General features: G+C 43.4%; 1 protein-coding gene across 5 annotated transcripts in view; it reads right to left on the bottom strand.

Annotated features, from left to right (window-relative positions):
• pde4d (phosphodiesterase 4D, cAMP-specific) overlaps positions 1-26,595 on the bottom strand; it is a 1,628,454-nt gene that overhangs the window by 338,603 nt on the left and 1,263,256 nt on the right. Inside the window, exon 1 of one of the 5 annotated variants that reach the window (XM_041186387.1) lies at positions 16,102-16,379. The exons of the other annotated variants lie outside the window; for them this stretch is intronic. Coding sequence (XP_041042321.1) covers positions 16,102-16,190 — 89 coding nt within the window. The 5' untranslated portion in view covers positions 16,191-16,379. Of the gene's footprint in view, positions 1-16,101; positions 16,380-26,595 lie in introns of those variants that run through there. 5 annotated transcript variants of the gene reach the window in all.

Here is a 26,595-nt window from a genome sequence, read left to right as displayed (position 1 = left end):
GCTGTGCAGAGCCAAATTTTGCAGTCCTAATGAAACAGAACCAGGAGTGGTTAACTGTTAACACAAAAGCTAGCCCAAATTTTGTGACCTGACTGCTAATGTTACATAGATGAAAGTTAGCAGTGTTTGTGAATGCTAAGAAGGAATGGACCTGGACGCTCAGATTTGGGTCAAATAGGATGCTGTGGTGTGAATAATCTGGCTCAACCTGAGACAGTTGTCAGGGAGCATGATGGAGTCCAAGGACTGGGTACAAATTTGTAGGTAAGACCAAAATGGATGGTTTCAATCTTCCCACTATTTGGTTGGAGGAAATTACAGCTCATCCAAAACTGGATATTAGACAAGCAGTCAGTCATCAGAAATGGAACCGAAAAAGTTTTCCCATTGGTGGAAGGATCGAAAACAAGAGGGCACAGATTTAAGAAGCAATGGAGACATGAGGAAAAATTGCTTCAGATCATGAGTGTTCAGGATCTGGAATACAGTGCCTGGGGACAGGTTCAATGGAGGCAGCTAAGAAGGAATTGGATTATTATCTGAAAAGGAAGAATGTGCAGGGATAAGGGGAGAAGGCCGGGCAGTGGCACTAGGCAAATTATTCCTTCAACAAAGACACAATGGGCCAAATAGACTCCTGTCCTGTAACCATTCTGTGATTCTCTGATTTACATTTGCAATGTTCATCCACCTTCTGTATGTATGTATTTATGTGTAAGTTTAAATGGCAACATGCTGGGAGGCGCGCACCTATGCAGGCGTCTACATTTGCATATATGTACATAAATCTATATGTTTATGTGTAGGAATCATGATCTAATTGACATTGAAACAAGGGAGACATCTGCAAGGCTGAGTACACAGACATTTCCCATTGTGTAGACATACAGTTTGGATCTTACGATGGGGGAAGGGGAGGATAGATTTCATTGTGGCTGTACCACTGGAAGATTTTTTTAAAAGTTTAAAAGTTTTAAAAGTTTCCAGTGCCCCAGTTTGGAATTCACTGTGGGAAAACCAGCCTTTTAAATTTCAGATGGTTCCACATGTACCAGGATCTGTTCCTGGAACACTAGACTCCTGTTTCACGGAGGCCTGGACTGCACTGGGTCAACAGAATAATAATTAGTGGGAATTTCAATGGTGATAGCATCCTGCCAATCCTACCTCTGAGACGTCAGCACAGAAAGACACACATCAAAAAAGTGACTTCCTGGCTTCTGGCAGAATTTTAAACAGTACAAAGAAATAGTGAAGATCCAGCATCTGTGCAGATTACATGAATATTTTACTCCAGGACGGCAGAATTTCAGATTTCAGGCTAAGATTTTCAGTAGCAGGCACAAGTGATTTTGTAATGAATTGGCTACATTACTGATCGTGTAATTTCACACTGTTCTCTTTAAAATTATAAACTGTTTTGTCACTTGCCCCTTACCTTAAGTCCAGGTAGGCGGCAGCAGGCATGTTGTGTAAGGCCTGAAGAAGAGATAGGAGTATAGTGGCTAAAACAAGGATAAAAATGAATAAAATAATGGTAGATTGATAGTGGGACTGGGGCAAAATATGCTCACATTTATATGTGTATTTGGACTTATTTATTTATATCAGCTGAGGAAAACATAGCAAAGCATATGAGCTCATTAACTACTTATTAAGAATGCATTGACTGTTGTCACGTAAGTAAATAAGAAGAAATTCAACATAAGAAGGAAAATAAACTAAAAGCTACAAGGGACATTAGAACACAAGAAATGAGCAGAAGTAAGCCATGCGCCCCTCAAGCCTGTTCCACCATTCAATAAAATCAAGGATGATCCATGACCTTGACTCTGCTATCCCATCTGATCCTCATGTCTTTTGATCCCCTTAGTGACAAAAATCTATTAATCCAAATTTTAAACATGCTCACTGACCAAGCATTCACAGAAATCTGGGGCAGAAATTTCCCCCATTGGGGGGGGGGGGTTGTGCAGGAGTGAGTGGGGGCGGGCACGAACCCATTCAGCGCCCCTGATCAGGGCCACGCCGCCATTTTACGTTGGCGGGCCAATTAAGGCCTGCCCAGCATGACGCGCGCCCGGAAGCGCTGTATGGGCAGGGGTGGGGGATTCCCTGAGTCGGGGCCTGCGCGTGCAAAAGAGCGCAAAAATCTCCCTGAGGCACAGAGGTGCCTGAGGGAGATTAGTTTAAGTTTTAAACACCTAAATAAAGAAATTAAAATCTTTTAAAACACGTTCCCTCATGTGACATGTCAATGAATTTTTTTCAAAATTTTATTGTATTTTTAACCACTTCATGAAACCTCATCCTGCCCGTAGATGGGATTCCAAGAAAAATGTGAAGACTGCCTGGGTTCTTCGCCTGCCCACCAACCTTAAGGTTGGACGGGCAGCTCATTTTATTAGTTCAATTAGTTTTTAACAGGCCTTAATAGGCCTTGACAGTTTGGTGGGCCGACTCAGCTGCGCACCCGCCGAACTGAAAATCTAAATGATGGGCGGTGACGTCGGGATGCCCGCCCAACGTCACCACGCGTCATTTTACACATCGTCGAGTGGGCCCTGCCCCCAACCCGAAAATTCTTCCCCTGCTTTAGAGGATTCCAAAGCTTCACAATCCTCAGTGAAGAAATTTCTCTTCATCACAGTTCTAAATGATGGATATTAGTCCTGAAAATATAACCCCTAATTCTAGACCCTCTAGCTGGGGAAATACTCTCAGCATTTATCTTGTAAAGTCATTTAAGAATTTTATATGTTTTAATGAGATCACCTCTCATTCTTCTAAACTTCATTGTATTCACCCTCATCCCAGGAACGAATCTGGTTAACAATTAGACATAGGGATGATAATTACACAGACCTGTTGCACTGGTGTCCTTAATCCTGATAAACCTTAGTAAGCAGGAGGTGATCTCCGTACAATAGATTTAGAAATCATGGAGTAACATAGGTTGACACACTGCCCAATAGCCAATGGAGAAAACAAGGGTATGAGATTGAGCACACTTCATCTTTTTCACCTTATATTGCCCCAGTCAAAATGTCAGCAGAAACATTCATGAGAAATCATTTAGTTACATCGAGTTATCAGCATCATTAACAGTGATCCAAGTCTCTTCTGCAAGGACCAGTTGCTTTATAAATTAATCTGGAACAGATACAGACAACTGATTTGAATACAACCGATTAATCAGCATAGTAATTGTAAATTCTAAATCCCCTGCATCTCTACTTCTCTCTTTGCAGAAACTCTAATCTACTAAGGAAATTCCCTGGCACACCATGGTTTCTGCAGGAGGACACCTTAATCTAAAATCTTGCCTTATCATAAAAGGTGTGATGATATCAAAGCAGGACCTATGTGAGGAATTTGTTATGCAACAGGTATTTCCATTTGCTAATGAGTTTATGATGCAGTCGAGATAAAAGTATCTCAGCACAATCTAAACTGATAGTAATTATGTAACACTTGCAGCTTCCTTTAGGTACAAATAACTTTATTTGTTCTTAATTCACCCCAAAAAACTTACTTTCAGTTATTTACATTATACAGGATATATATTAACAGTTAAATTGCATAAAGGTTGGCAAAATCTTTTAATTTTATTGTTTTTCCTTACTATTGTTATTTCTATATTCCCTGCCAAGCTGTGATTTAAATGGATTTTTAAAGTACATTCCAACTATTCTACTTTATTTTTTTCATGGTATGCTACCAGTGTGAACCAGTGATAGAGGATGTGAATGTTGAAGGCATTGATGGGATGAGATGTCAAACAGGTGGGCTGCTTTGTTCTGACGGGTGGTGAACTTCTTGTTGTTGGAGCTGCATTCATCAAGGCAAAAAGGAAGTATTCCATTTCACTCCTAACTTGTGCCTTCTAGATGGTGCAAAACGTTTGGGGAGTCGGAATGTGGATCCCTGCTGAATACCCAGCCTCTGACCTGCTCTTGTAGCCACCATGTTTAAATGTTGGAGATATACATTGTCCAGCTGAAACAATTGGCCTACAACAACCACACCCCTCTTTCGGTGTGCTTGGTACAACTCCAGTCAGTTGAGAGTTTTCCATTGATTCCCATTGACTTCAATTTTACGATGGCTCTTTGGTGCCTTGTTCGGTCAAGTGCATTCTTAATGTCAAGGGCAGTCACTCTCACCTCACCTCTGGAATTCAGCCTTTTTGCCCATGTTTGAACCAAGGCTAGAATGAAGTTTGGAGATAATGGCCCTGGGTGGAACCAGAACTGAGCATCACTGAACAGGTTAGTAGTAACTAAGTGCTGCTTGGTAGCACAGTCAATAGCAACTTCGATCCTTTTGCTGATGCTTGACAGTAAATTGAAGGGGCAGTAATTGGTCGCATTGAATTAGTTCTGCTTTTTATGGACAAGACCAATCTGGGAAATTTCCACTTCATCAGGGAGATGCAAGTGCTGCAGCTGGACTGGAACAATTTAGCTAGAGATGCAGTTAGTTATAGAGCAGAAGTCTTCAGCAATGCAGCCAGGGTTTTGTTGGGACGCATAGGCCAGAATTTTCCGTGCCCACCAGCGTCAGCTGCGTTCAGTGCCATGAGCTGACAATATAGTGAGAAGGCTAAAAATCGGTTTCGCAAATTCGTGAAACCAGTTTGCGATCGTCCGCTCAGCCCACCGATGACGGGCCGCGTTTCTTGCCATCGGATGTCAGGAACCTCATTGTAATACATCAGCACATCATCATAAGGCCAGCTCTCCAGACTCATCCCTCCCGGCTGGCTCGTCTGCCTACGTCAACGGGAAAATACGCCGATGTGTTTCACTACAGCATATATAAGCCGTGCACTTGGCAGGCTGCCCATCGCTCAGGACTTCAATGTTTGTTTGCCCAACTTGCTTCGATCAGAACTCACAGTCATCAGTGCCAGGATTCACAGACAGCACCACATCACTTTTGGGGGCTTACGGGTAAGTCTCTACCTACCAAATTAGCCACATGTGGATGGCTTTTCAATGGCTGCAGGGCAAGGTTTTGCTTGGGGAAAGGGGAGAAGTGGCCTCAGGCAAGGGAAGAGGCTGCAAGACGAGAGCTTTACTGGGGAAGGAGGGTATCCCAGGGTGAGGGGGCACATGTTGATCTGTGCAAGTGGCATCAAGACGTGAGGACTGAGGAGGCGGTCTCCAGAGGAGATGAGGCCAGATGGACATGTGAGGGCATGTGTGTGTGAATGGGTGATAATGTCCCTTGAGCTGGCAGTGAGTGAGATGCCAGTGAATGTGTGATGCACTTGAGTGTGTGAGTTTAGAGTGATGAGATGGTTGCCACACCCTGGCTGCACAGATGAGATCATTCATCCTCTATCTACATTGGATGGTCAACTGCCTCTGTGTAATATTGGCACCGATCAACTCTGCCATCACCTATCAAGCCGGAATGATAATGTTGCTGCCCTGCCTGCGGCCCAAGTGCCGGGCAGAGGACATCACTATGAGCCTCCACAGCTTCCAAAAGGTGCTCATGGGCTGCAATCTTCTTGCTTTTCTGGGCCATGTCTTCTTTGCTGCAGTCCTGAGCTGGAAGCACTGATCATGGCTGTACTTCAAATGTGGTGCTTGGCATGATGAAGTGGCAAGGTGACAGAGTGGTAGGTGAATCGAAGCCACTCGTCATCAAAACGGTGTGTATCCCGGAAATGCATAATTAACGCTGCAGGTTTGGGATGATACAGCATGAAAAGCGCCATCACGGCCGGCAGGCATAGCATCATTTTACCTGCCCGCTACCGCACTTAGTGCAAATCTGGGACGATTCCACTCATAGTCTTGCCTGTATCCAGTGCACTCAAACATTTCCTGAAAACACACTGAGTGAGTTGAACTGTGTGATGACTGGCTTGTGTAATGGTGGGGCTCTCAGGAATAGGCTAACTTGGATCAACCAATCAGCACTTCTGGCTGAAGATGGTTGCAATTGCTTCAAAAAGAAAAAAAAAACCAAAAGGAAGAGTTACATTTATATAGTGCCTTTCAGGATAACCCAAAGTGCTTTACAGTCAATTAACTACTTTTGAAAATGTAGTTACAGTTGTAACATAGCAAATGTGGCAGCCAATTTGTGCAAAGTAAGCTCCTACAAACTGCATGTGATAATAATCAGGTTATCTGTTTATTTAGTGATGTTCACTGAGGGATAAATATTGGCCAGGACACTTTGGAGAATTCCCCTACTCTTCTTCGAAATCCTTTCATGGCATCTTTTGCATCTACCTGAGGGGGCTGAAGGGTCCTTGGATTTCACTTCTCATTCGAAAGACAGCACCTCTGACAATGCAGCATTTCCTCACTATTGTACTGGAGTGTCAGGATAAGGAGAATACATGATGAGGAAAATGAAATGTGATTAATAGCCATGACAGGATTGAACTGGTAAATTGGGACTGAGGGATGTATCTTCTACCTCTCAGCTCCCCATCATGCTTTCTGTTGCTCCATATATAATTAAAATATCACTTCAAAGTTAATAGTAAGTACAGATTACATTACTACACAGGGTGTGTAATGGCATCAAAACGTTTCAAATATTTTTTTCATCTAAGGCCTTGTATCCTGAACATATTTTTGTGTCCACTGCAAACTTATGCCCTTATGCTTTCATCCAAATCACTGATAAAGATGGTGATGAGCAACAGCCCTCATACAGATCCCTGTGGGAGAGCCTAAGTGACAGGCCTGTGTGTAGGTTAATAAATAACCCGTCTACATGAACCCAACCAATTCTTCTCAGATCTTTCTGTAAATTTCATAAGATATAATCTTACTCAGTGATTCAGATTCCAGCTCCCATTTCCATTAGTATCCTAGGGTTAGTATCCTCAAGGTCAGCAGCTGATATGCTTCAAAAGCCTTAATTTTAATAAAAACTGTTTCCCTGTCCACTCCTATATGTGAATTGGCCCAGCAGCACAATGGTGCAACATTGATAACTCTAGAGATAAAAACAAAAAAACTGCGGATGCTGGAAATCCAAAACAAAAACAAAAACAGAATTACCTGGAAAAACTCAGCAGGTCTGGCAGCATCTGCCCCAGTAGACCGATCGTTTCAGCTTGCTCCTGCCCCACAGAACTCATTTCTCGTTATCTTGACTCCCTTCTCTCTCCCCTTATCCAGTCCCTTCCCACCTACATCCGTGATTCCTCTGACACCTTACGTCACATCAACAATTTCCAGTTCCCTGGCCCCAACCGCTTCCTCTTCACCATGGACGTCCAATCCCTCTACACCTCCATCCCCCACCAGGATGGTCGGAGGGGCCTTAGCTTCTTCCTCGAACAGAGGCCCGAACAATCCCCATCCACCACTACTCTCCTCCGTCTGGCTGAACTTGTTCTCACACTGAACAATTTCTCCTTCAACTCCTCTCACTTCCTCCAAATAAAAGGTGTGGCTATGGGTACGCGCATGGGCCCCAGCTATGCCTGTCTCTTTAAGGGGTATGTGGAACATTCCTTGTTCCAGTCCTACTCCGGCCCCCTTCCACAATTCTTTCTCCGGTACATTGATGATTACTTCGGTGCTGCTTCATGCTCTCGTCGGGACTTGGAAAAATTTATTAATTTTGCTTCCAATCTCCACCCCTCCATCATTTTCACGTGGTCCATCTCTGACACTTCCCTTCCCTTCCTTGACCTCTCTGTCTCAATCTCTGGTGATAGACTGTCCACCAATATCCATTACAAACCCACCGACTCCCACAGCTATCTCGACTACAGCTCCTCACACCCCGCTTCCTGTAAGGACTCCATCCCATTCTCTCAGTTCCTTCGCCTCCATCGCATCTGTTCCGATGATGCTACCTTCAAAAACAGTTCCTCTGATATGTCCTCCTTCCTCCTTAACCGAGGTTTTCCACCCACGGTCGTTGACAGGGCCCTCAACCGTGTCCGGCCCATCTCCCGCGCATCCGCCCTCACGCCTTCTCCTCCCTCCCAGAAACATGATAGGGTCCCCCTTGTCCTCACTTATCACCCCACCAGCCTCCGCATTCAAAGGATCATCCTCCGCCATTTCCGCCAACTCCAGCATGATGCCACCACCAAACACATCTTCCCTTCACCCCCCTTATCGGCATTCTGTAGGGATCGTTCCCTCCATGACACCATGGTCCACTCCTCCATCCCCCCTACTCCTCAACCCCCTCCTATGGCACCACCCCATGCCCACACAAAAGATGCAACACCTGCTCCTTCACTTCCTCTCTCCTCACCATCCAAGGACCCAAACACTCCTTTCAAGTGAAGCAGCATTTCACTTGCATTTCCCCCAACTTAGTCTACTGCATTCGTTGCTCCCAATGTGGTCTCCTCTACATTGGAGACACCAAACGTAAACTGGGTGACCGCTTTGCAGAACACCTGCGGTCTGTCCGCAAGAATGACCCAAACCTCCCTGTCGCTTGCCATTTTAACACTCCACCCTGCTCTCTTGCCCACATGTCTGTCCTTGGCTTGCTGCATTGTTCCAGTGAAGCCCAACGCAAACTGGAGGAACAACACCTCATCTTCCGACTAGGCACTTTACAGCCATCCGGCCTGAATATTGAATTCAACAACTTTAGGTCGTGAGCTCCCTCCCCCATCCCCACCCCCTTTCTGTTTCCCCCTTCCTTTTCTTTTTTTTCCAATAAATTATATAGATTTTCCTTTTCCCACCTATTTCCATTATAAAAAAAATTTAAAAAACAAAATTTTTTCTTTTTACATCTTTTATGCTCTCCCCACCCCCACTAGAGCTATACCTTGAGTGCCCTACCATCCATTCTTAATTAGCACATTTGTTTAGATAATATCACCAACTTTAACTTTAACACCTATGTGTTCTTTTGTACTATTGTTGTTGACATCTTTTGATGATCTGCTTCTATCACTGCTTGTTTGTCCCTACAACTACACCCCCACTCCACCTCTCTCTCTCTCTCTCCGCCCCCCACACACACACTTTAAACCAGCTTATATTTCAACTCTTTCTTGGACTCGAACTCAATTTCTGTCGAAGGGTCATGAAGACTCGAAACGTCAACTCTTTTCTTCTCCGCCGATGCTGCCAGACCTGCTGAGTTTTTCCAGGTAATTCTGTTTTTGTTTTTGTATTGATAACTCTACATTATCCTCAGTAGTAAAAACTGACATTTCTGCCATATTTTGGAACTCCGGCTAAATCTGCCTTGCAAATTCCATCAGTGGAAACTTAGGAACAGGAGTGGGCCATTTATAGCCCCTTGAGCCTGTTCTACCATTCAATGAGATTGTGGCTAACTCCATAAACTCACCTTTGCCCCACATCTGTTAATGCATTTAGATAGCAAAAATCTATCAATCTCAGATGAACAATTCATCCAGCATCAAATGCAATTTGTCATGGAAAGTTCTAAACTCTGACCATCCTTTGTGCATAGGAGTGTTGCCTAATTTTACTCCTGAGAGATCTGGCTCTAATTTATAGACTTTACTCCATAGTTCTTGGATTCCCAACTAGTGGAAATAGTTTCTCCTTACCATCTTGGAAACATTAATCAGGGAATACAACCTGAGGTTATGTAATCATTTCTCATAATTTAACTCTTGTAGTCCATATGTCATTCTGGTAAATTTATATTGCACCCACGCAAAGGGCGGAATTGTCCCAGATTTGCAGGCGTGATAAAAGACATTTTACCTGCCGGCGCAATGGCGGATTTTTGCACCATATCATCCGCTTCCTGCCTCATTAATTATACAGCCACAGAAAACATGCCGTCTCACTGGCGGTGGCCCCTGAATCGCCCACCACACCACTATCTCACCGTTTCCACACTCCGTGTGCCACATCTAAACTGCAGTCGTGCACACAGTTCTCAATTCTCACAGCCCAGAACTGCTCCAGTGAAGACATGACCCATCACTGAAATTCCTTTTGGAGGCCCGTCTTGATGTCCTCCACCCCTGCTCAGGCCGCAGGAGGTCCAGCACTCTAACCACTCCAGCTTGGGAGGCGGTGACAATGGTGGTCAGTGCCAACACTGCACAGAAGAGGTTGGCCATCCAGTGCAGAAAGAGGATGAGCGATTTCACCAAGGCTCCTTAGGCAGCACCTTCCAAACCCATGACCACCACCATCTAGAAGGATAAGGGCAGCAGATACATGGGAACACTACCACCTGGAAGTTTCCCTCCAAGCCAGTCACCATCCTGACTTGGAAATATATTGCTGTTCCTTCACTGTTGCTGGGTCAAAATCCTGGAACTTCCTCCGTAACAGCATTGTGTGTATACCTACACGACAGGGACTGCAGCGTCTCAAGAAAGCACCACCTTCTCATAGGCAATTAGGGATGGGCAATAAACGTTGGCCTGCGAAACCCACATCTTGTAAATTAATTATAAAAAAATCTGTGCCATGAGTACAAGGCAACCATCTCATTCATCACTCTAAACTAACACACTCACATTCACTGGCAGCTCACTCACTGCCAGCACAAGGGACATCACCACTCGCACTTTCACACACACTCTCACATTTCCATCTGGCCTCATCTCCTCTGGAGACTGCCTCCTCAGTCCTCAAGTGGCCCTCACACTGGGAGGCCAATTGCACAGATCAACATGTGCCCCACACACATCCTGGGATACCACTCTTCCCCAGCACAGTCCTCACCCTACACCTTTTTTCCTTGCCTGAGGCCACTTCTCCTCCTTCCCTAAGCAAACCCTAGCTCTGCAGGTAGTTTGGTAGGTAGAGTCCTGCCCATGAGCACCGCTGTAAGTGATGTGGCGCTGCCTGCGAAGCCTGGCGCTGTTGACCACAAGTGCTGCCCAAAACAAGGTAGCCAAACAACCCTCAAAGACCCAAGCGAAGTGCAGCTTGCCAGGTGCGCACATTGCTTATGTGCAGCTGTGAAACATGTTGGCATGATTGCCCAGATGATCCCGTACGTGGAAATGATTCCAGTCAGCAGGGCTTATAATGAGACGCTGAAGTGTTGAAATTAGGTTCCCAACATGCAGCGCCGGGAAACGCAGCCCACCATTGGCAGTGGAGTGGTAACTGGTTTCATGGTGGTGTAAAACTTATTTTTGGCCATCTTGCTATATTGTCAGCTCATGCCCACCATGACGCCTGCTGCCAATGGGACTGAACGATTCCACCCAAAGTGGATAATCTCAAAGAGAGTTTGGGGGTGGGCGTTCAGGGTTGGGGGTCACTTTTGGAATTTCTAATTTATTAATTGCATTTTTCCACTTAATTTGCCTATTTCTCTCACACCTTAAACAACAATTAGAATTAAAAAATATATACTTTTTGCACATTTATTTAGTACAAATGCAATACAACATCATATGGAACCTCTGGATAGGCTGTAAATTCACAGTGCACAACACAATTGTATTCATCGGATGTGGGCATCGCTGGCTAGGCCAATATTTATTGCCCATTCCTTATTGCCCTTGAAATGGTGGTGGTGAGCTGCCTTCTTCAACCTCTGCAATCCATGTGGTGTAGGTAAACTCACACTGTTGTGGACAGAGTTCCAGGATTTTGATCCAACAACAGTGAAGTTTGGTGCCAAAGAAGTCAGACTGGTAAGGTTGTATTAACTATAAAGTTGAATTGTTTTGTAAATGTAGTGATTTCTTTGTAACTGCTTTCTTAACATCAGTTGATTACTCTGTGATTACTTATCCTTAGAGACTCAGCATTGGGCCTCCAAGTTCACGATTGCCACAGTCACATGTCGACTGCATGCAGGTGTAATGAAAGAAAGACAAAACCTACATTTATTCAGCATCTTTCACAATGTCCCAAATTGCTTAATAGCCAATTAAATACTCTTGAGTTGTAGTCAATGGTGTAATGTCAGCAACGTTATCAAATGGCACAGCAGGCTTAAAGGGCCAAATGGACAGCTCCAAATATGTATGTTCGTATGTTATTCTGGATGGATGAGATCAGTTGGGCAGGTAAACCATAATTATCTTGCGAACATGGGGTGGAATCATGGCTAGAGTTCTGTTTATTCTGTTGCTCAGTCCACATCCAAATGCAGCAAGACCTGGACAATATTCAGGCTTTGGCTGAAAAGTGGCAAGTAACATTCACACCACACAAGTGCCAGGCAATGATCATCTCCAACAAGAGTGAATCTAGCCATCGCCCCATGACATTCAATGGCATTACCATCACTGATTCCCTCACTATCAACATCCTGGGGGTTATCATTGACCAAAAACTGAACTGGACTAGTCATATAAATAGTGTGGCTACAAGAGCAGGTCAGAGGCTGGGAATCCCGTGGTGAGTAACTCATCTCCTGACCCCACCAAACCTTGTCCACCATCTACATGGCACAAGTCAGGAGTGTGATGGAATACTCTCCACTGGCCTGGATGAGTACAGATCCAACAACGCACAAGAAGCTGGACACCATCCAGGAGAAAGCAGCCCACTTGATTGGCACCTCATCCACAAATATTCACTCCATCCACCATCGAAGCACAGTGGCAGCAGTGTGTACTAACTACAAGGTGCACTGCAGGATCTCACCAAGGCTCCATGGACATCATCTTCCAGACCCACGACCACTACCATCTAGAAGGACAAATGCAGCAAACAGATGGGAACACCATCACCTGGAAGTTCCCCTCCAAGCCACTCACCATCCTGACTTGGAAATATATCGCTGTTCCTTCACTGTCATTAGGTAAAAGTCCTGGAACTCCCTTCCTAACAGCACTGTGGGTGGACCTACACCACATGGATTGCAGCAGTTCAAGAAGGCAGCTGATGACCACCTTCTCATTGGGAACGAGGGATGGGCATTAACTGCTGGCCCAGCCAGTGACTTCCACATCCCATGAACGAATAAAAAAAAAATGAAAGTTTACTGTGAGCAGGTCTTGTGGGGTGAAATTGCCTGGACATGAGTACACAATGGGCTCACAGTGAATCAGTAACCTGTTTTACATTGCACATGATTCTCAAGTGTCTTTTTCATTGACTTTAATCTTGTCCTTTTGTCTACCTTACCTATTATCCCATTCTATCTTTGGGCTTTTTATGAGCTTTTTGGGAGATTGAAATCTCTTGATAAAGTTATGTTGCATTGAAAATATTGAAAATATATTGTCGTGAGAAGCAGCAATCAACAGAGTTTTCAGGTTTGCTGATCAAGAAAACACAATACAATTGTGAACCATTCAGTCTTTGTCCTCTGGCCTCTTAAAAGTTGTGTCACACAGAGGTACCTGAGGGTTCCAATGCTTCTCACTGGCAGTGAAGATCTATGTTGTTCACTCTACTTCTGTCCTTGTGTCATACGGACGTGAAACATTAACTCTGTTTCTCTCTCCACAGAAGGTACCAGACCTGCTGAGTTCTTCCAGCATTTTCTGTTTGTAATTAATATGAATTGCAGGTAGGATACATCTGATGCTCAATCCATTCCTTATACTTGTATCAACTCAAGACTTCTTGTCTTGCAGAACAAGCTAGTACTAATAAAAACAGGTCCATACAGAAGAGGGGCCTAGAAATATCCTTGACACACTTTTAGGGATTCACAGGACGCCCTTGGCTATTGGAGCAACAAGGGAGTTAAGGAAATTGCATCTGGGCATCTTTCCAAAGCTCAGCACTTGAGCTCTTGTTAAATCTCATTCACTCACTCATTCATTGCATGCAAATAACCATGAACCTATCATACCCAGCATTTTAAAATCTAAAGTCTGTTTAATTGCGTCTCCTGGATCCAGCATTGTAAGATAAATATCTCCTTTGATATTGTAGGTCTGTAGGAAAAATCTATCACCACCATCAGTGGTCAAATGCAGTCTTAAGACCCTGCAGCGTTCTTGAATGAAAATTTGCAAGCTGTAGTACAGCCACATGGACCCTGGGAAATGTGACAGTGAGCTAAAGGAAGTGCACAGGTGAGCACAAACAAATCATTAGTTATCATTCAATTCATCTGCAGATGTCAAATTGACTGATATTAAACATGACCCCTAAACTAACATAGGAAGAGTTGGGAGGATTAAAATTGAGCATGGAAGCAGACTTGGCTACCAGTGGCACTCTTTTCCTTCTGTTTAGTACAGGTCTTCTTGCAGCAGACAGCTCAGCTCAGCAAATGCCTTCGCGCACAACTTGAGTCTGTGGAAACAGTTCTTTTCAGTCATTACCAGGGAGTTTATGTGGGTTGGTGGTGGCAAAATGACAGTTGCAAACAGTCCTGTTCTGCCGCTCTCTGATTTTGTTTTTGTTTTCCTTCCCACGTATGAATGAAATCCTGTGATAGGGAATGTTTAAAGAAATGCCCATATCTTAAGTTGAGTGGCAGGTATCAAAGAAATTGTTAGCATGGTGCTCAGTAGGAATGGGGGAGAAAATAAGAAATTGTGGGTTGCCTTGATTTGAATATTTGCCAATCTAATAAATGTCTCCCACATACTGGGCAGAATTTTATGACCCTGTTTCGGCAAGGACGGGGCCGTAAAATACAGCAAGACATTCTAAACCTCACTGACTTCAGCGGGAACGTAAAATCCCACTGCTGTAAAATTCTGCCCTCTGTGTGAGGAACAGCATCACTGGTGGACAATTAAGTCAAAATTTTTACATGCAGTGCAAAGTGAGTGGGCAGCGGGCAAATTTTGCAACATACAGTTCTCCACCCTTCGTTTGCTCAGTTTACGACAGCCTAAACACAAGATTTTCTGCCTTACTAGATACATTCACCAATCTCACTCATTTGAGGAAGCATAGATTGGGGCTAAAACACTGTAGCTTTCATTATTTGCCCTGTTGCTCCCCTTGAATGAGGTTTGCTATGATGAGCATGATAACAATATATTTGCCCCTTACATTTTATGAACATAGAATCTATTGAAGCTGCAAACTTCATGGCCTGAATTTTTCTGTTGGTGAATTGGGGACGGGGCCCACTTGCTGACGCGAAAATGGCGCGGGATGATGTTGGGAGGAACCCCTGACATCATCCCGCCCCATTTAAATATTCAGGAAGGCGAGCAGACAGCGAAATCAGCTGTCTACCCACCAACCTGTCAATGGCCAATTGAGGTCATTGACGGGTAATTAAAATAATTAAAGGCCCTGCCCATCCAACCTTAAGGTTGGTGGGCAGGCCAGGAGCTCCAGTGGGCTCCTGAAAAAATATGAAACCTCATCCACTGGCGGGATGAGGTTTCATGTCCGTTTTTAAAAAGTTTAATAAAGTTTTAGTCAGATTTATTAACATGCCCCATCTCGTGTGAGATTGTCACATGAGGGGGCCATGTTAATAATTTTTTGATTTTTCTATTTTTGATATTTAAAACACTGTCAGTGATCTCCCTGAGACAGCACTTAGTCTCAGGGAGACGTGCACTCTTTTGCGCGCATGCACGAAAGAGCGCACTTTGACAGTTGGGGAATCCCCCCCCCTAACCCCCCACACAGGAAGTGCATAGTGCTTTCCGTCAGGCAGCCCGCTAGGCAGGCCTTACTTGGCCCGCCCACTTAAAATGGCAGCGGGGCCCGTTTTGGCAGTGGTGATCGGCTGTCTGCCTGCCGCTGAGCCGGTGGGGCCCGACCACCCATCAAGGGAAAAACTCTGCCCCATGAATTCAGCCCATACGCAATCGTTCTTCAGGAACAGCATTAAAAATGGACCACCCTTTAGCAGATAAAAGTTTACATTTACTCAATATCCTTATACAGCAGAGTATTCAATTTTGTGAGCAACTGAAGAGTAAAATAGAAGTCTAATTTTAAGGCACAATGGCAGATTTCAGCATTCCTAGATAATCTACAGGCTATGTATCATTTATGAAGGTATTGTTGCAAGGAATATACAGGTTATTTATGCATTTTAAAGTTTTATGCAAAGTCAACAACAAGTGTTTCAAAAAGATTTTGTAAACAAAAACAAAACATAGTGTCGGTTAGGTGTTTGCTCCTTTCTGCATGATAATTACCAAATGCAGCTGTAATAACAAATTACACATTTCTTGGTTTTTTTTTAGGAATTCTATTTTGTAACCTTTAGCTAAATAACATGAATGTAATGACAAAAAGCTACCTGTAAGACTTCAAAATGTGAACTCGTTTCTGGCCTCTTGGAGAAAAATGAGGGCCTGAGGCTCCTGCAGAATCATTGTAGAATGCCATAAGCTGCTAAAAAGTTAAACCTAGCACTAGGGTTTGATTAAAATGGGAAGCAGGCCAATAATGCTGTAAGTGCTCCGCACTACTCATGTAGAACATCTGACTGTTAGCAAGGACTTCCTTTTATTACAATATGACCAAACCGGGTTAACGACTATTGAAGCAGAATTTAGGTAGATTTTCTGCACACCAACACTTACGCTACATAAAAGATCTGGGTTAAATGCTCTTAGTCAGTTATCTTATTACCACAGAAAAGCCTCTCCCTTTTCATAATCTATACCTGATTATGAAATACCTCTTCTGTACAAACGGAAACAACAGAATCAGGAAATGTGAATGTAATTTTTTTCTAAGCTGACTTCTTTTGTTAGACAAGGAAAGCCGAGAGCTTCTTAAGAAGCCTACCCAAGTTTAATTTCCAGCTGTATCATTACGACTGATTGACGTCAGTTAACATCACCAACAGCTTGTCTGAGAGGATTTAATCATCTGTCAGTCCACTTGCTCAGATTACAGAGTATCTATGGTGGAGGTTCATTTGTTTTTTTTATAATCTGCATAACAAATTGTGTTTTAGGGTCAAAGCAAGCTCAAAAAAAAATGTTTAATCAACAGCCGGGATGTATTATCCTTATTGTTTTTTTAGGGTACATTTTTCTGTCATTGTTAACACACATTGAGGCCAATTACACCATGACAGAGTTGAGATGGTCCTTCCCAGGGACTGAAAAGGTTGGGTTGAACAAATAACTTCTATATTTGCTGGCATTGTGATCAGAAACACACTTCACAGAAATTTTTGAGCATGGAAATGTTAATATTTTTGCATGCATTCTGAATAAAATAGATGGTGCAGTAACTTTTGTTTGCATTCCAAATAAAAGTGGATCAGTTGCATTTATTCACAGACAAACAGATTATGATCAGTTATAGAAGAAGAGTGTGTTCCCTTTTGGTTTCTCTTTGCATCAGAGAAAAATACAAGAGCAGCCTTTTAAATTATTTCCCACATCTTCCGAAGTGGATCAATGAATGTGTACGCTCTCTGATCTTGCAGAAAGCCATTCAGACCATGTGAAGTGCTGAGTTCAAACCCAAGTTTTCACTGAATTAGATGCTTTTGTGCTATGATTGATAACAGGGATGCCTGGTCCAGCCAGGATTCCAGATCAGTTAGTAACCCTTGCTGGAAACTATACCCCTCCAGGGTCCAACTGTCTGCCAATATATGCAATGTTTTGGTGTATATGTGACGTACGGCAGTTGGGAATTTTGGGTAGAGTTGGGGGCACATGCTTAAATTTAAGGTTTAGGGGATTTTAACTACCAGACCTCACTTACATGCCCATGGTCAGCTGCCCAACTGAAGCGGAGAGCAGCACTGGGTCAGGGCCGCGAAAGGGGGAGGGCATCAGCTGGACAGAAAATTCAGTAGGCCAGAGCTTGCTGGCTGGTACTAAAAGACACACCATGGTAATCAGGCAAGTCATGGGAAAGGTTTGGGAGGGACTTGTGGGAGGGAAGGGATAATGGGGCAGGATAGACTATGACTCCCACTCAGTCAGGCTCCATAAAAAGAAGCATTACCTTTGCCTATCTGCAGACTTGCTTCAGCTTGGTGGGAAAGCCACTCAAGCATCCTAGCTTAGGTCAATGTTAAATTTTGATGTAATAGGATGCTGATTTGCATGAATTATTGAGGACCCACTTTTGGCTAGCACCTCATCTCCCTGAAAAACCCTGAAAATTAAAGTTGAAAGGGTTTGAAAAAGTAAGAAACCTGCTGGTTTTTAACTGCCCACACACCTGGTTTCTGCCAACAGGCAGTGTTGTATAAGGGTTTGGCACATATAGGGTTGACTTGGGACTGAGTACAGTACCACCCACACAATGATGTAAGAGAACACATGACCTGCACCTAGGAGGCAGTCTAGTGTGGGACAGGGCCGTGTGCACAAGCATGGAGACAACTCCTAACTTGAAATCTTTACTGTATATATGTACATAGTTCTTGTAGTTAATGAATACATACAGTTAACATACTTAAGGCTATGAAGGCTTCATTAAAACCTACCAAACAGTAGCCAACACCCTATAACATGATGGCAGTGAATGGAAAAACCCAAACTGCAAATAATGTAGAGGAGAACTAAAATCCTGCAAGACTAAAGAAAAATTTGAAGAAGTATTCTAACCTTAAGAAAAGCTCGAGAAGCAAATACACAGAGGAAAATTGCCAAGGAAAATCTCAAAAAAAGGATTGGAAACTGGAGGCTGAAAATTAAGATTCCTCACTGCAGCATAAGAGTCCATAAGATCTCTTGGAAGTCCAACTTCAATTCATATAGTGCAGTTAAGACAGACCTAGCAGGGGTGAGCTAAAACTTTTACATTCCAGCATTTAGCAAGTCCTAAGAAACTTTTAAATAGTTCAGTGGCCAAAAATTTGTGTTTAAAAACTCCAACAGAAAATCCAGATTCCCAAGTCAGTGCCTAAACACGTGGCATCCATGCTTGCCCCACAAAGGGAAAGGAAAAGGAAAAGGAAAGTAATTAATTTGGAAGAATCGAGACGAAAGAATCAGCTTTAAAGACCAGCAAAGGTCAGGAATCAATACTTTCACAACCTTATAACATAATGCTGAAACGGAGATGGCTGCAGCTAGTCGATCCGAGCAGCCATTGTTTAAAATTTTTTGAAGGCTGACCATGAGCGCCATTTGCAGCGACAGCCCGCCAAAACTGTCAAATGCGGCTAAACCCGTTGTCTTCAGACGAATGGCGGCGTCATCTTGAATTTCTGCACTTGAAACTAGACTTTAAAATCTTTTAACCATAAATCAGAAATCCACTCTTCCAGATGAATTTGGAATTATCCAAGGCCCAGATAAAGTACATAATTGGGAACTTAGGAGAAAAAAATTCCATAGATACGTGATTGCTTCAGGTTTGGATAAAATGACAGAATCTCAACAAGTTAACGCACTGCTTTTTTGGTAGACCTGATAGCAAATGACATTGTTGCTAGACAAGGAATCAACGAAACATCTGCTAAATTTGAAAAAATGTTCAAATGATTTGATGTTTATTTTGACCTAAGAAGTAACGAAATCCTTGAAAATTTAACAAGCGTGTCCAGCAGCCAGGAGAACCTGTCGAGTCATTCATTAATGATCTGTACAGGACGGCTGAAGGATGCAAATGACCTAAAATCTGAACTTAGCAGGCATAGAATAATTGTAGAGCAGTGGCTGATGCATGCTCAGGCATGTTGCAAGCAAAGGAAGATCTAACCCTCAAGAAAGCTATCCAGGTTGTTAGGTAGTCTGAACTCCATGTGCAGCAAGTCCATTTTAAGAGGAGAAAGTAAACTGTGGTACAAAGGAAACCCCTTAGCTAGTCCAATTAGTTAAACAGCACAGAAACAGGGACACTCTAGGCCAAGAGAAGCAACACCCTAACTGAGCATTAGAGCAACCATGCCAGCCCTGTGGAGCAAAGTGCCTCCCACAGGTGAGATCAATGTCCTGCAATTTCAGCCCAATGCTTTCAATGTAATAGAATTGGACACTTCGGCAAACCATGTGAGGCCAAAACATCTAAACACACAGATGAGGTTAAGACTACAAACCAAGAGGACACATAACCATGCTCCTTGGGTGAGGTCAAAGATCCAAGATTTTGGTATTGCAATGCAGACATTTCAGTTAACAGCCATCTCACAAATTTTAAATTGGACACAGGAGCCAGTGTTAGGGTCCAATCAGACAAAGAACTGTGGCTGAGAGACCTTGGGTTTTGAAAAACAGCACACCACTCTTTGGGCCTGAAGGACTCTGACTTCCGGTCATAGGTGTGATTCTGGAACTTCTAAGCTATGGCAATAAACAAATCTTCGTGCTGATGTATGTAATCTGTAACCAGTCTTTTTTGCTCTTGAGCAGAGATGCCTGTGTTGTCTTAAATCTCCTCAAAAAGGCAGAAGATGTTGAGGCAATTGACTGTCATAAATTGTACAGAACTGCAAGTTCGCAAGAGCTCAAACAAGAAAGACTATCCTGACTGGGACTTCAGCTCTGAATTATCTTATCTCTTTGCAGGACAGGTTTGTCCATTTTCATTATAGGCGCCGGAAAGCCCTCATTGGTCAGAACAGCCAACCACTCAGATGGTTACCATGGCGCCTCCAGTGAAGGATAGACAAGAGAGCAACCAAAAACCAGAACAGCCTCAACCTCCAGTTCAAAAAACTGTTGATGAGGTCAACACTGTGACCACAGAGAAAACACTGCAACTCCCAGCCAGCATAACAGTTTCACAGATGATGCTGAAACCAAATAGCAGCCATCCGTTGCCGACAGCACATCACACTGCCAAACACAAAGGTGAGCTTACTAACAAGAAACACATCTTCATAAAGGAATGGCCATCTTCTGTCACAGATGACATAATAATGACCCACATGACAAAAGGAGAGAAAAAAAATGACATGGAGATGAGCACAATGTTTGTCCACCCTGTAAAAATCAGGATGGGACAACACCCACCTGTGATCACAACTGCCGAAATGACAAAGAGTGGCTCATTACCGAGGAATGGAAACAAGAGAAGAAAAAGATATCCAGATGCCAGAGCAACGTCCAAGTCAACAGAGCTTGCCTGCAATGACAGAGCCTACCACTCCTCCAATAGCAGTGCGAACACGATATGGAAGGGTTTTTCAGGCCTCCCAACTGCCTGATGCTATGAACACAAAGACTTGAAGGAGGGAAATGGGGTAGTAATAACAATGTAAAAACGAGGGTAAACTAGAATAACTTGGATAAAGGCTTGGGGGAGGCGTAGTATAAGGGTTTGGCACATACAGGGTTAATATGGTACTGAGTACAGTATCGTCAACACAGTGATGTAAAAGAGCACACGACCCACACTTAGGGGTCAGTCTAGTGTTGGACAGAGCCGTGTCCACAAGCAAGCATGGAGATAGCTCCTAGTTTTGAACCCTTTACTGTATGTATGTACATAGTTCTTCGAGTTAATAAATACAAACAGTTAACATACTTAAAACTACTAAGACTTGATTAAGACATACTGAATGGTATCCAACACCCTACAACAGGCAAGTGTTATAATCAATTTCCCCCAAACTCAGGAATCTGATCACAGAACAACTAATAAAAATAATGAAATTCAATGGAATAACAAAGAATTTAACTTTTGCTTTGAAACAGCAACTTAGGTCATAGGCCTATATTAATTGTAAATTTATTTTTGAGTTGACAACTTTTTGAGCCTTATTGAAGCTCAAGTTCAGCTTGTCTGTAGGTTAATACATATGGTTCAGAAAGAGTTCAGCACTTTTCTCTTAAATGATTTTGTTTACTACAGTGGTAAAGGGAACATTTAGAGGCCATCATCATGGTTCAATTTGTGGTTAGTTTTATTACAGCGTCCAGCAAGTAATTGGTTGATTTTGGTATACTATCATGTATTGAATATTATGATGAAAGTTTCCTGTTCAGGAAACAATAAATCTTTTAAAAACAGCCTTTGAAAAGGCAAAAAATTCTCAACGGGCGTTATTATGAAGCCAGATAACCTCTGCTAAGACATTGTGGGATAGAAATCCAGCCTCATTGTTCATGTTTTCCTGTTGGAAAATGGGGTTAAAAGGACCAATTTTGGGGATGTCCTCTACCCCAAAACTCCTGAAATACATTCGACCATGACTGGGTTGGGCGATTTTCAGGTGTTCTTAGCAAATAACTGAAACAAGCATTAGCCTCCTTATTAATGAGTGACACAATGCCTGTTTTAGGATCCTATCTTGAAATCAAGTTGCCCTGAGTGGAGCAGTTGCCAGATCTGGTCCACTGATCTTTTCTTGCCATGGATGCAGCTTCACTAGCAGCTATCAAAAGGTGATAAATTGTTTAAAAAAAACTTTCAAATTGAGAAGGATAATTCGGCCCTGAAGGCCTCTGTCAGTCACAATCATGGCCCCACCCTTCGGCCTCCTGCACCACCACTCCCCACCGCACCCCCCACCTTCATCCATTCTAACCCATATTATCTCCCCTCCTGGGAACTGACAGCCACTGCCTGCCGGGCAGGAAGGAGAAATTGAAGTAGGTGCTGCCTCTGGAAATGTGACAGGTGCTCCAATAATTTCAACAAGGCAAAAGGCCCAATTTTGGCAGGAGAATTGCGTCTCCCAGCTCTTGAATACATTATGGGTTAGATTTTTAGATCTCATTGAGGCTGATTGAAGGCGGGCAGGAGACAAAAATAGCCCTGCTGCTGTAATGTTGATTCCCTGAATCCATCCTGCTCTGAGCGATTTTTGCAGAGGCTGGATCAGGGCTTGGCGGGTGTAGCTTTCTGCATGTGGTGGGTAGCCGAGCAGTCTCATTAAGAGCTTAATTGAGGCCAATTAAAGGAGGCTGGGATTTTCCAGTTCTCTGAATGCCTGGGTAAAGGAGCAGCCACAGGTAACCTGTAGAGGGGTTTTCCCTGCTCAGTGGTAGCCTGGCAATAAAAGTAATGTTTTAATTAAAGTTAAAAAGTTTGCATGGAGAGAGGGCATCTCTTGGTTTGAGGTGTGCTCTCTCTTATTTACTTTCCATTACAGCCTGCCTTTCCTTTCAAGCTGTAAGGCCTCTGATTAGGAAGCCCACTGGCCATCATTAATTCTACAGTGAACCTTTCTCTATGCTAATTAGTTGGGAAAATCCCAATGAGTGACTGGGGATTCGGGACCTGTAAACATTCCCAACCTTGATTTGTTTCCCAGCCCTGGACGAAAAATCTAACCTATGTATATCCCATCTCTTATGTGCCAAAAAATGGGCCATAACAAATTTCTATCTCAATTAATTCTAAAAATGGTGTAGAAAATATTAAACAAGTGGAAACATTTTAAGAAAGATGAGGTAAAGTGAGTCAATAGTGATGGAGCTTTTCAATTTTGTTATTCTAGACATTGTCAACAGCATTATTTAGCAGTTAACTAAAATTGTTCAAAAAGAAATGATCACTGTGACACCAGCTGAAATATCAGTCGGAATTGTCCTAGATTTGCACAGGAGATCCAGCAATTTCACCACGCATGTTTGGTAGGCAATGGCAGTGGTGACCAGTGCCAATGCTGCACAGAAGAGGTTGGCCATCCAATGCAGACAGAAGATGAATGATCTCATCTGTGCTGCCAGGGTAAGGCAACCATCTCATCACTCTAAACTAACACACTCAAGCCCATCACACATTCACTGGCATCTCACTCACTGCTAGCTCAAGGGACGTTACCACTCACTCTCTCACACACACGCTCACATCTCCGTCTGGCCTCATCTCCTCTGGAGACTGCCTCCTCAGCCCTCACCATCTTGAGACCACTGACACAGATCAACTTGCGCCGCCACACACACCCTGGGATACCCCACTTCCCCACTACAGCCCTCACCGTGCAGCCATTGAAAAGCCTCCCCCACCTTATGGCTGGTCTGGTTGGTAGAAACCTGCCTTGAGCCTAAAAGTGATGTGGTGCTGTCTGCGAAGCCTGGTGTTGCTGACCATGTGTGCTGCCTAAGGTAGGCAAACAAACCTTGAAGTCCTGAGTGATATGCAGCTTGACAGGCGAACATCGCTTATGTATAGTTGTGAAACACATCAGCATGATTGGATGATCTAGCATGAGGGGATGATTCCGGTGAGCAGGGCTTATAGTGATATGTGGATGTATTGAAATGATGTTCTCGACGTCTGATGGTGGGAAATGTGGCCCGCCATTGACGGGCAGAGCAGACAATTGCAAACTGGTTTCACGACATTGTGAAACCAATTTTTGGCCTTCTTGCCATATTGTCCGCTCACCGCACTGAACACGCCTGCTGCCAACGGGCACAGGAAATTCCGCCCGTAGAATTTTTAGGATCTCTTTCCCCAATTTCATCTTTATACATAATCCCACAAAAACACTTTTTAATTTGGTATTCCCAAACATTTCGTGCTGCAGGCTATCACGGGTGGCAGCTTTTCTGTCTCTCCACCGAAAAGGTCTCTGGGAAACCCGCCCCCCCACTCTACAGGCTGCCCCAGAGACATTTAATGCTCTGAGGTCCATTAATTAACTAAAAGTGAAATTTCCACCCCCATCTGGGGAGGAAGTTCCATTACCAAGAGCTGCTGGCCAATCAGATTGGCCAGAAGCTCTCAGGTCCCAGCAGGGGGGCTAACATAAACTGTGGCCACTACTGGGATGGCATCCAATCCCTGATGATGAAGAGCCAGGAGCTGGATGACAGGTATGTTGGGATGATTCTTAGTGGGCCAGAAGAGGAGGCCCTGGCAAGTGAGAGGATTGGGGGTTCGGGTGCACAGGGCAGGGCGTGAGGGCACCTAGTGTGGGGCAGACCTTTGAGAAGCCTCTGATCATAGAAGGGGGTCCGTGAAGGAGGCAACCCCCCTTTTCTCACCGAAGGCCCAGCAGCCTTCCCTGCCAGGCTTGCCACATGTTGCCAACTTCATCTTGCTGGCTGAAAAATTGCAGCTGGGTGGGGAGTGGCCCTTAGATGCACTTTAATTGGCCACTTAAGGGCCTCAATTAGCATCATGGCTCAGTCATGGGAAAGGGGGTAGATGGCGGGAAAGACATCCACAAAATTTTACAAGCCCCAACACCTGCCAACCCATCCACAGGGGACCATAAAATTCTGCATAATTCTAGTATTTTAACCAGTGCCTGAGTATTGGTTCTGGAGATGGTGGGCAATTGAAGCCAGTAGAACGGTAATTTGTCAGACAAATTGCACTTTCTTAGATAGTGTTGTTTTCTTCAATTGAGTTTGTTTACAATTTAACTTCATCAGCTAAACTGAGGTACATCATTCAAGATTTTTAAGTAAACAGTTAAGATTATGTTTTTGATTTGGTGCTCAGGGGTTAAAACCTAAAGCAAGATAATTTAAAGACTGTGTTAAAAGGTTAACATCCTGATGACAATGTTGTTCTTGACAAAATTAACCAGAACAAATCAAGTATACAATTTTCTAACCCAAGATGTGGAAAAGCTGTAAAACCTACTTGTAATGGGGAAAGAGATTTGTTAAGATAAATAATGGAAAGTGAAGTCACAGCTACTAAAATGAACTCTCATTCAGAAGAAAGTTTTAATTTCAAGAATGTACCTAAATTGAATTTTTAAGTCCTAATTGTCATGAGATTGGGTGTGATGGGTTAAGCCTTATAATGTTGCCAGTGTTGTTTAATGATGACATGTGACAGGGAAACAATATTGCTCGTGCTGTATGTAGGAAGTCAGTTTATAAGGTATTTACTTTGTTATATTTTTGTAGCATTGTAGAAAAGTATTACCAAGTTAATAAGTTTCATTTTTATCAGATAAAATCCCGGCCCATGTTTCACGTGTACCCTGATAATACTCAGCTCCATCTCATCACCACCTTTCGCAACCCTTCCACTGACTCTGATTTGTTAGACTGCTTGACCAACATCCAGTAAAAGGTGGGCAAGACTGAAGGCATAGTTTTCAATCCTATCATAAACTCTGTTCTCTAGCCACCAATTCCATTATTCTCCCTGGCAACTCTGTGAGACTGAACCAGACCATTTCCCACCTTTGTGTCAGATTTGACCCAGAAGTAAGCTTCCTAGCACATATCCATACTATCACAAAGGCCGCCTACTGCCAGGTACATTAAATTGCCTGACTCTACCCGAGCTTTAGCGCATTTGCTCCTGAACCTCTTATCTACATTTTTGTTAATTCTTGCCTTGATTTTTCCAATGCTTGGCTGGCCAGCCTCCCATCTTTCACCCTCCATAAACCTGAGCTCATCCAGTAGCTCTGCTGGCCTTATCCTAAGTTGCACAAAGCCCCATTCACAAATCATTACTTTGTTCGCTGACCTACATTCATTCTTGGTCTGGCAACACCTCGAATTTAAAATTCTCAACCTTGTTTTCAACTCCCTTGTGGTCTCACCCCTCTCTATCTCTGTGATCTCCTTCAGCTCTACAAACCTCAACCAGCATCTGTGCTCCTCCAATTTTGTTCTCGTAGATCCCTTATTTTAATCACACTACCATTGACCGCCATGCCTTCAACTGCCTAGGTGCTAAACTCTGGAATTCTCTTCCTAAACATCTCTGCATATCCACCACTCTCCTTATTTAAGATGCTCCTTAAAATCCATCACTTTGACTAACTTTTGTTCCTGTATCCTAATACCTCCTTTTGTGGCTCAGGTGTCAAATTTTGTTGGATAGCGTTCCTGTGAAGTAACTTAGGATGTTTTACTATATCAATTGCACTATGTTATTATTTTGGGAAACTTGCCTGCCAGTGTATATTGAAAATTCTGGCATGTGCATGCCATAATTTTCC

Source organism: Carcharodon carcharias, chromosome 1, assembly GCF_017639515.1.
Source record: "Carcharodon carcharias isolate sCarCar2 chromosome 1, sCarCar2.pri, whole genome shotgun sequence".
Lineage (NCBI taxonomy): Eukaryota > Metazoa > Chordata > Chondrichthyes > Lamniformes > Lamnidae > Carcharodon > Carcharodon carcharias.
This window is presented reverse-complemented; position numbering and strand designations above follow the sequence as displayed.